At 48.6% G+C, this 13,933-nt stretch overlaps 1 protein-coding gene across 25 annotated transcripts in view; it reads left to right on the forward strand.

The window, feature by feature from the left end:
* The window catches only part of EHMT1 (euchromatic histone lysine methyltransferase 1), a 198,759-nt gene that overhangs the window by 128,904 nt on the left and 55,922 nt on the right, over positions 1-13,933 (forward strand). For all 25 annotated transcript variants that reach the window (XR_011533244.1, XM_070594815.1, XM_070594818.1 and 22 more), the window contains 4 exons: positions 2,725-2,802; positions 4,764-4,884; positions 8,511-8,642; positions 11,964-12,109. Coding sequence is in view for 24 of the 25 variants with exons in the window: in XM_070594815.1 (XP_070450916.1) it covers positions 2,725-2,802; positions 4,764-4,884; positions 8,511-8,642; positions 11,964-12,109 (477 nt within the window). In the remaining variant the exon portion in view is untranslated. The remainder of the gene's footprint in view (positions 1-2,724; positions 2,803-4,763; positions 4,885-8,510; positions 8,643-11,963; positions 12,110-13,933) is intronic.

The raw sequence follows: 13,933 nt of genomic DNA on the forward strand, positions 1-13,933 counted from the left end.
GAGTTTTGGAAGGAACTGGAGTTAATTAAGTTGTTAATGTGCCTATTTTAATTGGTAGTTTCATTGCTCAATCTTTTTAAAATAAAAAATTACCCACTAAAATTTAAAGATAACCTACATTAAATAAAGCTGATTAAAGATATCAGAATCCTACAAAAAAGGCTATAGTGAATGGTGAAAATTTTGAGGCATTTCTAATATCAGTGATGAAAACAGGGAGGATTCACTGCTCTCTCCTAACAGAAGCACTGCAGCTCTGTCGTTCCAGCTGTGACGCTGGACCAGAAGGAAACATTAACATTTAAAAGGACAGGGGAGAAGAGTTTGCTGAGAATGTAATCATCCATCTAAAAGAATTGGAGAAAACCAGCTGAAAAAAAGCCAGCTGAAGAGCTGCCTCAGCTCGGAAGCTGACTTCAGGCAGGGCGGCGTGGCCTGTCTCCTCCTCGCTGCAGCAGCCAGTCTGGGTGAAAGGTGGCGACAGCAGCGGCAGAAGCATCAGTAAATGCCTGGGGATGTTTTTTAACTTTTCTAAGTAGCAAATATCAAGATATGCAAACATAAGGAAAACAGTGAATAGTCAACACATGGCCAATCTTGTTTATTTGTACACGGATTGTCTTGAGCAGAGATTTCAGTGTGGATGTTTAAAAGATAAGTACTCTTTGAAAAATAAAACCATAGTATCACACGTAAACATTAGCTGTAATTCTTTAATATCACTGGAGTATTGTGCAATAAATTTAACCAGAAATGTCTGAGAGGAAAACTGTAAAACTTTGCTGAAAGAGGTTAAAAAAAGACAGAAGTTCATGGAAAGACCCATTGTTTGTCTGAATGAGAAGATCTCTTATTTTATTCCCCCCCGTGTTATCCGTAATTCAGAACAGTCCTCCTCAGAATCCTGACGGGACTTTCTGTGGAGCAGCTGACAGGGGGCTGGTTCACAGCGAGAGCAGGCAGGGAGGCCCGCAGTGCTAGTCCTGGAGTGTGAGTGCAGCGGGTGTGCAAGAACAGGAAAGCAGGGGCAGTGGAATAGGGACCCGCGCACACCCGTTTGGACAAAGATGGGGTTTATTGTAAGAAAGGGGTTTTCAGTTAGTAGTCAGGGGATCATGAACTTTTCAATTGATGTTATTGGGACAACTGACTGATCTTTTGGGGGAAAATAGAGGTCAACTCTTGCATCACAGTGTCTAACAAGTGAAAACTGCATTCTGGAGTTAGATGGGATGATGGTTGTACAAATCTGAGGTACTAAACACCACTGGAGTGTGTACTCTAAATGGATGAGTTTTAGGGTAGATAAATTATATCTCAGTAAAACTGTTATTTAAAAAAGTAAATTCCAGAAGATTTAAAGCGTCAACACAAAAGATTTAACTGTGGAAGAAAATGATGGAAATTATTTCTCAAATCTCAAATGAAGAAGGCCTTCCAGTGCAGGACACAAACCCAGAAGCCACGAAGGGAAAGATGGACACATTTGACTTGTCCAGATAAAAGTCTCACAGTTTTATGTGAGAAGAAATACCATAAGCAAAGCTTAAAGAACTTGATTGGGAAAATATTTATAACAGTTGACAGACGAAGAGTTACTATCCTGTATGTGTGTAGATTCCTCTACAGATTAATAAGAAGCACAGATCTACTAGAAATATGGACTGAGGATATGGTCAAGGCAGACGTAGTGGAAGAAGTAGAGAAGTGCGCTGAAGTTATGGAGCACACAGTTCCTCATGTACGTGGGGAATGAAGACCCAGGCATGCACGCGGCACCTTTGGAAGGCTGGTCGTGCTTTTGTGGGCGTGCTGGTGGCAGCATTCCTGGAACTCCACGTCTAGAGAATCCTATACAGAGAGTAGCGTGTCTCTCCGTTGTCCCGGAGAGTCTTGGCTTGTCTAGGGGGAAGTGCAGGGGGTGTTCATCGGCCATGGAAGAAGTTACTGTGTGCAGCCTCACAGTGTGGATGACCACATCCCTGCCTCAAGGAGTGGTGGGAAAGGGCAAATGGCACTCACGTTTGTTTTAGGATCTTTTGCAGTGGAAATGTCTTCATGTGTCACCTGCATGGATAGAAAAGATAAATACAAAAGAAAAAATAAGGTACTTCTGTTGTTCATATGGAAAGAATTCCAAAAAGTACTTTTGATTGGCAGAGAATAACATTCATAGAAGTGTGTTGGTGTCCTGCCGTCTGCACAGACAGAAGCATGCTCTCGCGTCCAGGCAGACACTGGCTGGAAGCACCATGAGCAGCAGCCATGGGATGGCCCTGGGGCTGGCGGGGGGTGGGTAGGGTTTGCATTTTATATTATTTTGTGGGCTCGGAAAATCTTTTTACTGTGTGTGTTTTGTTACTTTTTAATTGCATTCTACCACATGTAAAATGCATCAAGTGCACTAAATCTTGAGCATACAATTGACGACCTCTTAGACTCCAGAGGAGCTGCCTCCCAGATCACTTATAGATCAGTAGTGCAGATCTGTATGTCCAGGCAGTATAGAAATACAGCAGAGGAGCAGCCGCCTGGGATGGGGGCTCTCGAGGGGAGCAGAAGGGGCCTAGAGCGGGTGCTAGGGACAGCGTCCAGCGTATGCACATGCATCTCCAGCGTTCACTGCCAGTGTGTTTGGTAAAATGTATTTTTGATTGAATCACCTGCCACTGAAGGGTCTCATTAGTTTTTGTTTTCTTTTTGGCTTGTTGTGCGGCTCGTCAGTTGGATGGCGAGTCCGAAGAGGAGCAGGAGTCGGCCGGCACCGGGGAGGAAGAGGAGGATGGAGACGAGTCTGATCTGGTAAGCCCAGCGCTGCATTCTACTTCATTGTTTGATAACAAAGGAAATAGAGGAGACGCCATGGACCGACTAGTACCTCACTCAGCTGTCATTCATTGCGAGATAGTGTGTGTTTGGAAGCCAGGGCCATGACTATGGCCAGGCAGATCTGGTCCTGGCCCTTGGAAAGGAGCGTGAGGAACACCTGTGCAGAGAGCCGAGGACGATGGGGCCGGGCTGGGCAGGGCAGGCGAAGAGGCTGTCGCAGTGGGTGATGGGGACTCAAGTCGAGGGGGGGCCATTGCCTGCCGTGTGTGGTTGGACGGGACAGGAGCTGGTGACAGGGACGGCAGTCGTGATTCTGTCCCTGTGATTGATGTGCAAGGGAAGGAAGGAATTGAGGTGTCTGAGGTAGAACTGGCAGGACCTTTGGTGGGCTGGACATCACATGGAGGTGAGGGACAGGAGTGAGCACAAGGCTATTATCACTAGTGGGCAGCCAGGTGGAGGTGTCATGGAGGCAGAGGCCAAAGGCCAGGGCCGGGGGTCCAGGCCAGGGAATGGGAGAAATGGCTGAAGAGCACAAGGCTCCAGGATGGAGCCTGTGGAAATGCCCCACAGGTAAAGCATTAAGTAGAGAAGGATGAGTAGGCTCTGAGACTGGAAAGGGGGTGTTCGTGCTGTGGGAAGAAAGCTCAGAGAGTCAGGGGCCACGTGAACTGAGAAACTCTGTTAAGAGGGAGGAAGTGGTCTATGGGGTCAGCTTGCCGTGTGGGCCAAAAACGGGACTGTTGGGTTTGGTAGTAGACTGTCACTTCTTTGGGACAGTGGAATGCAGTGACAGTGAGGTTTGGGTGCAGGTCTTACAGAAGTTCCACCTGAATTTTTGCTGTAAAGGGGAGCACAGGGGGCCAGCCCCGTGGCTGAGTGGTTAAGTTTGTGTGCTCTGCTTTGGCGGCCCAGGGTTTTGACGGTTCAAATCCTGGGCGCGGACATGGCACCACTCATCAGGCCATGCTGAGGTGGCATCCCACATGCCACAACTGGAAGGACCCGCAACTAAAAATACACAACTCTGTACCAGGGAGCTTTGGGGAGAAAAAGGAAAAATAAAATCTTAAAAAGAAAGGGGGTAGCACAGGACTGAGGCAGGTGGAGTGGAGTGCAGGCTGCAGTGGGCTGTTTCCTTGGAGGGAGCCTGATGCTCACTGCTGGACGACCGCCAGAGCCGCTTGCCCTGCCAGATGACTACAGGCTGACCGAGTGCCCAACGCGAGGGCTCGTCCCAGGCGGTCGGGAAGGCCAGTGCCTGCGCTGGTGCCTCTTTCTGTGTGGTGAACACATTCTTTTAACTTTGTGTTTATATCCATCGTAAGCAGGAGTCCTGAGATCCTTGTGTTAGACTAATTGGAAGGGGCTGGTGGCCCATGCTGTGTGTCTGTAATGTGTGGCAGTCAGACACCTTTCTACGCCTAGACTTTAGAAACAGATGCTTAAAAAATCTTGAAATCTTATAAATTGATTACAACCTCTTTCATTGTCCTTCACATAGATAATTAATATGACGTAGATTCTGAAGCAAATTGAGCCATTAGTTCTTCCTTTTCTCATGAGCAAAACGAATGGATGCATCTGATTAGGAGTGGATTCTCTCCCCACTGAGCTTATTTATTTAGTCCCGAGTAGAACTTTCTCATTTATTCTTTCTTGTGCCAAACTCCAATAAGATATATAAGTTCCTTTTTAGTTTTCTTGCCCCTTTTTTGGCGTGTAAAGTAACTGAGCTTAGAGTGATGTTTAGGAAAAAGCATGGCTATCTTTAAGAATGTGACTGAGAAAAATGTCTAAAAGTAAATTAATCTTCTAGTGGAAGAAACAGGATATAGTAGGTATTTTACTTTGCGAGAAAAGAAAGCTCGTAGTCCTTGTTGCTTTCTGGAGCCCCTACGCTTTGCTTTTCTGTCCCTGCCCTTGGTCCTCAGAGCTCTGAGTCCAGCATCAAGAAGAAGTTCCTCAAGAGGAAGGGGAAGCCTGACAGCCCGTGGGTCAAGCCGGCGAGGAAGAGGCGGCGGAGGAGCAAGAAGAAGCAAGGCAGTGGGCCAGGTACACGTGATGCGCACACGGGGGCCTGGGTGCCCTGTGGTTGTGGGCTGATAGGACTCCGTTTGAAAAGAGGGCTCTGCTGTGTAAGCACCCCGGAGAGGGGCCGGCCCGGTGGCGCAGCGGTTAATTCTGCACGTTCCGCTTCTCGGTGGCCCTGGGTTCGCCGGTTCAGATCCCAGGTGTGGACATGGCACCGCTTGGCAAGCCATGCTCTGGTAGGTGTCCCACGTGTAAAGTGGAGGAAGATGGGCACAGATGTTAGCTCAGGGCCAGTCTTCCTCAAAAAAAATAAAAGTATAATAAAAAAGAAAAAAGAAGCCCGGAGAATGTGTGGAATGGCTTTGTTGGAGATGCTCAGGTTACCCTGAAGGGCTTTGCTTCTGCCACACCTGTGGTGCTGGCCTCATTGCTCTTTGCTGAGGGGTCGTTCATCGCTCCTTGTTTGGCTGGGCCTCTGCGGCCTGCATGGATGCTTCCTCGTGGCTGTAGCTGCCCTCAGTGTCCTGTGGGGGCAGTCTCCTCGGTCCAGGTGGTACCTTTCGGCACTTCGGTCCGTTTTCCCTGTCCTAGAAGTAGTTTTGTAAAGGGGATGCAGGGAGGGAAGTGACTGTCAAACCCAGAAGGTGAGCAGGCTTGGTGGGCAGGGGTCGCTTTTACAGCTTTGTTGCAGAAGACTTGGTGTGTGATAAACTGTATGTAATTCAGGCATATGGTTGGTGAGTTTTAACCCATGTGTGACTGTGAGACTTCCACCACAGTCAGTTGTGAATGCCCCAGCACCGGCAGGGTCCTGTCCCCCGCCACCCCTTGGTGAGCTACCCTCGCCCCAGCCCTCCTCCCTCCCCAGGCACGTCTGCACCGCGCTCTGCCTCTGCACCTTGTTAGCACTCGTAGAACTTCATAGGAATGGGTCACTGGATAGGTGCCCTCTCTCTGCCTGCTTCTTTGCGCAGAGCTGTTGGAGAGCCATCTGCATTGTAGTGCGTAGTGCGTGTGGATAGTTGGCCTCAGCGTGTGCAGGATGTGACTGTCCGTGGTTTGTTTATCCTTTGCCTGTCGATGGACATTGGCCTCTTTTCAGTTTTTGGTTATTACAGATGAAACTGCTATGAATGTCTGTGTACAAGTCTTTATTGAATGGATGGTAAGTATTTAGGAGTGGAATGGCTGAGTTGCATGCTGCATGTCTGACTTCTTAGGAAACTGCCAAACTGTTTTCCAAAATACTTGTCCTCTTAACATTCCCATACAGCACATAAGTGCTCCAGTCCCTCTGTGTCCTTGCTGATACTTGTGGTCAGTCTCTGGAGTTTCAGCACTGCTGGGGGTGTGCAGTGGTGTCTGTTGTAAGTTCACTTTGAGCTTCCCTAACGAGGAATGAGATTGCACATCTCAGCTCTTGTATAGCTTCCTTAAAGTGTTTGTATCTTTTTCTCATTTTTAAGTCTGATTGTAAGTCTTCTCATTGAGTTACAAGAATTCTTTCAATATCCCTAGATGTAGGTCTTTTGTCAGATACATGTTTTGCAAATGTGTGCACCTAGTAAAAGTTTTAAAAATTTTGTTGAAGTCAATGAATTATTTTAAAATTCACGCTTTTGGGGGGGGGCGTGGCGCGGCAGCCTAGTGACGTACCAGTTAAATTCTTGCTTTCCACTTTGGCAGCCCGGAGTTTGCCAGTTTGGATCCTGGGTGTGGACCTACACACTGCTTATCGAGCCATGCTGTGGCAGGCGTGCCACATAGAAAGTAGAGGAAGATGGGCACGGATGTTAGCTCAGGGCCAGTCTTCATCAGCAAAAAGAGGAGGATTGGTGGTGGATGTTAGCTCAGGGATAATCTTCCTCAAAAAAACCAAAAATCATGCTTTTTGTGATCTCAGAAATCTTTAACTCAGGCCATGAAGATTCTGTCCTGGTTTTCTTCATGAAGTTTTACAGTTTTGGCACTTACCCATGGGTCTCTGATCCATTTCCAGTTAGTTTTTGTGTTAGGTGGGGTCAGGCTTGCCTTTTCACGTGTGAATAGCCAGTTGATCTGTGCTATTGGTTGAACTGACTTTTCTTCTCCATTTCGCCCTTCAAACCTTTATCGATACTCAGTGTGTGGGCTGTTTCTGGACTTTCTAGTCTGTCTCCTTTATTTGTTTATCTTTACACCAGCACCACAAAGCTGCAGGCCTTTGTTCGTTTTTCGCAATTAGTTTAGCTGTTCTTCTCGATTCCGCTGATATAGAAGTAGGTTTGCTAGATGGATGTCGGGGAGGCAAAGCTGTCCCCTGAATTGTGGAGGGCTGCAGGAGGCCTGTGTGTGAGTCGCAGTTTCAGACTGGAGGTAGGTGGCAGGTGGGGCTCTCTGACTCTCCAGGCGCACGGGAGCTCCTGTGAACTTCGTCTCCATCTCCTTCACTTAGGTTTCCTTTTCTCTTTACCTCGATGCTCACCTGAGATCAGAATACTTGATGTAGCTTTTATTGTTGGCTCACAAAAGCATTTGTAGATCCAAGACTAAGTTGTTTTGGGGTAGAGGTTTCATCTTTGCCTTCTTGTGCATAATGTGTAAAATGTGTGCTTAAATATTTATCCACAGAGGGGTGTGAATTTTATTTTTTTTCTGTAGTGTTTAAAATTGCACAAAGATCTCTCGTGTTCTTCAAATTGGTGGTGATGATTTCTTACAGCTGGTTGGCTCCTTTCTGTCTGTCTAAGATCTAGGTGCAGAATATGGTATGAATTCAAAGACTTTGGATACCATGAGTTTCTGTATTATGGCTTACTTATTTCCGATCATTGAAATAATATCAATGACTAGTATTTAGAAGCTTGGCTATGAAATATGGGCATTTGTGCTTTGCTGGTGTTGGATGTTATCCCATGTATATGCACACTTTTCACAGGCTTCCTCAGTAAAATGCCCTTACAATAATAGATGCCCAGGTGGGCCCTCCTGGGACGTGTGGACAGGCTGGCCTCGGGCTCAGTAGGCCTGAGTCTTGCAACCCCCACTACACAGCTCCTTTTTTGCACACACGCCTTCTCTTTGGCATGTGCAGATTGTGTTGCTCTCTGGTGAGTGATGCACCTGGTAACCCACCTGTGTCCGACGGGTGGCGCCTCCTTGCAGTGCTGAGTCCTTTCCCTGTGAAGCCTGAATCCCCGGTGCCTGTGAGGTTGGGCAGATTTCCTAGCAACAATGCACGTGTCTTTAGCAACTTTACATCAGGTGGTCTTTCAAACCTGCAGGTCAGACTTTTCTGTTTTATTTTTAAAGTAATATTCGCAGAACATAACACATACCAAGTTTTTATCCATTTCCTTGATTATTTGATCAGCTTTTGTCTAGCTGTGTAGTTACAGAGAAGGATGTTTTCACATCTAAGTACCTTTGTTTCTCTTGACACACTCCTCCTTCCTCCCGTGAATATTACATAGAAATGGGGGAATTAGCAAAATGATGCACAGGAAAGAAAATGATAGTGAAATTGTAGCGACCTGGATGACAGTGACCTTTTAGTTTGCTGTTGGAATGAGTTGATCAGCATTCCCCGTGGGCCCGGCTCCCATGCATCCTGCTGGGGAGGCCTGGCCCCTGGTGCAGAGTTTCACGTGTGTGCCCCTTGAATGCAGGTTCTGAAGCATACACGTCGTCATCAGGAAGCACAGAGCAGACGGTGCCAGGAGACAGTACGGGGTACATGGAAGTTTCTCTGGATTCCCTGGATCTCCGTGTCAAGGGGACACTGCCCTCACAAGCAGAAGGTGAATGTGGGGCTGTGACCAGGCCAGGTGCCATCTTGCTCATTGTTTCCTTGGCGGCTCCTGCGTATCAGTGGGATGCCCCCTGGTGGGTGGTGATGGAAGGTTTGAGTAAATGCATCCCTGCAAGGTGGCCAAGTGGACTCGACACAAGGTGTGTGTGCCTGTCACCACAGAGTTCAAGTGAGGGAACCCTCAGGGATGAAGCAGCAGACCTATCCCCAAGGGTCAGATTGTTGGTGGTCGTGCATCATTCCCCATAAGTCAGACACGTTTTTATGTGGAATTCCTGGTAAAAAGACGTCCTTCTGTCCTGGCTGTGCTCCAGGAAGTACATAGGTGGCATGATTTTGAATAATGTGGCTTTTTAAATCTCTCTGGTTCTAATTATGATTGGTTGAAATATGTCTTCTGGTTAGTGTTGAGCTAACAGTGCTCAGATGCCTCTGTAATGGAATATAACGTGTAGTGCTGCTTTTAAACGAGCCTTTAAATCACAGATGCATCAGCAACTCCTGTGGGAAGACCCCTGGCCCTGGAACTCGGTGGGACCATGGGCCACCTGCACTGTGCCGGAGCTTGTCAGCGTCACTCACACTTTGTTTCCACAGCGTTTCCTCTTCTTCAGCCATATGGAAACCTGTTATCAATGAAAAGTCACTAATAACTGACTATTTTGGAAAGTCTATTTGAAACGTAATATGGGGAAAATGTGAAATCCTAAAGTTATTTACATTGTATGTGGATTTTGCAGCTGTTGGGTTGTGGACTACTATAGGAGTTTAGGAGTTTGACCAATCATTTTTTAAAGGACAAATAACTAGCTTCTTAGAGTTTTGAACACTAGAGAAATCTTTAGCTCAAAATGTAAATTGTAGGCTTGTCCATCAGAGAAACAACTGTTTTTATTCTGGCACCAAACAGAAGAGAAACCCCTCTCCATTATCAGAGTTCTCAGCATAGAACCCTCATGTTTTTTTTCCAGATGGACCAGAACACTGTGTGTCTAAGTTTTCTAAACCTGCTTTTAGATTTGTTTCAGGAAGTTAGAGAATTGGACATAAGCATAAAGTGGTGTTTCATTTTATCAGGTGCCTCCTCCCCTGTGCCCTGGTGTCAGAGGTGAGGAGGCAGCACAGCGCCCTCTGGACACTCATGGGCGCAGCAGGCTCTTTCCATGATTTGTTGTTTTAGCTGAGCCACAGGAGATTGAGGGAGATGGCGGGAGGTGGCGTCTAGGGGCCCGCCGCCTTCAGGTTTCATACTCTGTCTGGTAAAAGTAAGGACCAAAGGTGGTGGTAAAGGGGTGGACAGAAAAGGACCCGAGAGAGTAACCGAAGGAGCGGCAAGGCGAGGGCCCCCTGGGAGCCGAGGCAGGCTCCTGAGATCCCAAGACCTCTTCTAAGGTGGCTTCCCCAAGGGTTTTTCCCTGTGATTGGTCACCACTTATGGATCAATCCTGCTTTGATTTAGAGAATCAGCACAGAGAAGAAAGAAGCCGCATTGCTTGGCTGTGTTCATGCTTTTTAGCACTGGAGCTCCAGAAGCTTGTGGGAGGTAGCCGCGGAGCCTCAGGCGGGACAGGAGGCGTGCAGTGCCTCAGGCTTGCTTGGGACGTGGGTGGTGTATATCTGTGACAGGTGCAAAGGGTGGGTGACAGTTCTGGGTCATGGTTCAGCATGGTCCAGGCTTGAGCCTGGAGAATGTCTGTGCCAAGATCAGAAATCACGGTATGTGGGCATGTCCATCTTCTCGTCGTCCTGGCTCCTCGGTCTGCTGAGTTGAGGTTGAGTGATGTTGTGATCCCCTCAGGTGACGAGGGAGGTCAGGAGCCCATGATGTGGAAATGTGAGCCGGCAGGCAAGCCAGAGCTTAGTGGGAGGGGACACTGGGGTGGGATTTGCTCGCACTGTTCACGTGACATCCGTGGTGGCTCCCACCTCTGGAGACGGGAGCACACCCGAGGTTCAGGAGACGTTTGAGCCACTACCCCGTTGTGCATGTGTGTGGGAAACTAACTCTGCAGAGCTGGGCCCTTGCCCCCTCCCCTCAGCCTTCTCAGCTGCGTTGGCAGCACCTTTGCATAGTCTGTGTCTTCCTCATTTAAAAATCAAGTTGCTGAGCAGGTCCCCACAAAGGCCCTCCCAGTTTTAAACTTGCAGTGATTCTGATGTGAGTTCTACCTCACCGTTCCCCTGTTTCTTCTCGGAGAAGTCTTCCCTCACCACAAAGGAAAGGTCTCCAGCCCTTGGGGTGTGGGTACCCCAGAGGCTTGGCTGCGCCGGGCGATGGTGACGTCCCAAGGCGGAGTTGCCTCCGTCTCATGCTGTGCAGAGCACCCAGGGTCCCGCTTCCTGAGTGCGTCCTGGCTGTGGCCAACCTCAGGTTACAAACAGGGTGGAGGAAGACAGTCAGGGCATGTCTTCCGACCAACGTGGGAATGTTGTAGACGTGAAGATGAGAGTTCATTATTCTTACCCAAGAGAGGTGGGGGTGGGACACACTGATTCATTTTATGTTTCTACTCTGTTTCCCAAGGAGAACGTGAAAGGTGCCTGCCTTTGGATCAGCAGTCCTTGTAGTCGTCAGTCGGATCGAAGGGTCTTTCTGGGCGGGCCTGGGGTGGGCTGAGGCAGAGCTGGCTGTGCTCAGTGTGGGCTGCAGGCCCCTTCCTCCCTGGGACCCGGCGGCTTCACTGCGACCCCGGGGCTGAGAAGACAACCCTGAGTGCTGCTCACATTCCTATTTTTATCCTTGTCCTGCTTTCTTCTCTCTGTTTCCCCAGCTCTTCCCTCCATCAGCTAATAAATGGGCCCTTTGGACTGTTGCAGTGGTGAAAACCTTCTCGATAATAAACTGTTACTAAATTCTTCAAAATTGAATTGTTTGTTTGTGTCTGTGGCTGCAGTTCTAAAAACAAGTGAGGAAAACAAGGTCTCAACATACAGTAAACTTTTTTTGTGTGAAAACCAAAAGATTTAGGCATAGCTGGTGACAGTCTCTCTGAACTTACTGCTGGCTCCTGAGAACGTGGGTTTACCAGGTCACTCTCGAGAGCCCGGTGGGTGGTAGCTGGCTGGAGAGGCGCTTGCCTCTCCCGCCATGGTAGGTGCTCGACGGGCTGGGCCCTCCCCTTGGGGGGCTGCTTGTGCTGACGGAATTCCCAGTGCTGCTTTTGTTCCAGAGAGGTCTCTGCAGAGGCTGCCTGGGCGCTTTCTGGCCTGCCCTCGTGAGGGGGGGAGTACGCGTCGCTGAACATCGTGAAAGCCCGTCTGGGTGTGCACACCGCTGCTAGTGACGCTCGCCATGTCTGTGTGACTTTAGGGCTGGCCAACGGGCCCGACTCAGTGGAGACGGATGGCCTCCAGGAAGTGCCCCTCTGCAGCTGCCGGATGGAGACCCCGAAAAGCCGAGAGATCACCACGCTGGCCAACAACCAGTGCATGGCCACGGAGAGTGTCGACCACGAAGTAAGCATGCTCACTTCTGCTCGCCACCATGGGCCGGCCGTGCCTGGAGCAGAGCCTTTCCGGCGAGCGTGGCCTCACGTGACCGGGAGCTCCAGTAGACTTTGCACAGAAGCAGCCAACAGGCACCAGCAGGGACACAGCGAGATAGTGGAGACCAAACACGGGTCTGGAGCTTTCTAGAAAGATAGGTACCGTGCGGCGCGTGGATAGAAGGACCTGTAGGCTTTATTTTTCCGTTACTGTCGCGCTTCTGTGAAGGTTTTTCTGCCTTGCCGCAAATTCAGGTGTGCACAGGTTGAGACAGCAGAGTTGAGCTGAGACATGGATGTTATTTGCCACGCATTCCGTCACTCGCAGCCTCCACAGACCCTGTCCACCGTTTTTTAAAAAAGAACTTTTCATGTTGAAAAAGTGCAGTCATCCTTCTGAACCTATTACTCTGTCTCTGCCTTTACCAACATTTCGGTTCCTCCCTCTTGTCCTCTCTTGGTTGTGAGCTAGCATTTTAAACCAAACCCCATTTTCCCACTAAATATCCCAGTACGTATCTATCTGAAGAGAAAAGAGAACCTTTTCTCATGTAATAAAAAGAGCAGCAATTTGCCATTACTGTGTAATGCCTAGTCGATAGTCACATGTCCGTGGAAAAAATGTCTCTTTACCACATTTTTCTCTAATTGAATCAACAATGTTCCACTTGCTGTATTAATTGCAGTGTCTCGAGTCTCTTCGTCTCTTTTAGCCCAGAGCTCTCTCTCAGCCGTCCTCCGGTCCCCGTGCTGTCGGCTGTTGAGGGAACCGGCTGTACGCTGCCCCAGGCTCTGGGTGTGTCTGATGGCTCTCTTGTGTTAAGTTATCCCTTCCGTTCCTGTAGCCTGGAAGTTATGTCTGAAGACTTGATTAGATTCAGGTACTTAAGATTTTAGTTTTATTTTGATTTAATTTTGGCAAGAATGCTCTGGGTGCAGTGAGGGGGTGCAGTGAGCTCACCATGCACCCCATCAGGAACAATGCTAAGATGAGCGGGGCTCTCTCTGGCCGCTGCCTGTGCCTTCTTCGTCAGCGCCTCACCAGCCTTCACTTGGTGGTGTTACTGTCGTCAGTCACCACTGCCTGAATCCATCATCTCATTAGAAGTTGCAAAATGGTGATTTTACTGTTTTGTTGTTCCTTCTACAGTTGCTAGCTGGAATTCTTTGGCACAGAAGAACTTTCCCACATCTGCTGGGGCTATTTGGTGCCCCAGAAATACACTTCATAGTAGACAGAGAGAATAAATAGCTACTTTCTGACCTTTTTTTCACTTCCAAAATAAGGAGTTGGTGCCCTAGCAGCTTCCTGTGGCAAGCAGTGGGCTCAATTGATCTTGCCTCCCACCCCCAGCATCTCTTAGGAACTCACGGTCTTTTTTGTATTCAATGTGTTACAAACTTTTTTGTTGTAAAATGAAGCATAGATCCAGAAAACAATCCAAGGTGGCCTAATGAGTCTGTCCAGGGCGAGCAGTCTGGTAGCTACCACCAAGATCAGAAAGTGGACCTGGTCCCACCACCCCAGTCCTGCCTCCTGTCTTGCTCACTCCATCCACACGATTCAGCATCCACACATGTGTCCTGAGACCCTGTTGCCCTCTGTTTTCTACTTTACACACAGCTCCTCCCTTTTGCTTCCTTTCAGTTTATCTGTGGAGCAACCTGGGCCTTTGGCCTTGTCATCCGAGTCTGTGGGTCCCACATTCACAGTGCACACAGCATGCTCCTCAGTGCTTCTGCACGTTGCAGCTGGGTACAGAGGCTGGGCCAGACTCAGGTCCATCCCTTTGCT

Source organism: Equus przewalskii, chromosome 26 (genome assembly GCF_037783145.1).
Source record: "Equus przewalskii isolate Varuska chromosome 26, EquPr2, whole genome shotgun sequence".
Lineage (NCBI taxonomy): Eukaryota > Metazoa > Chordata > Mammalia > Perissodactyla > Equidae > Equus > Equus przewalskii.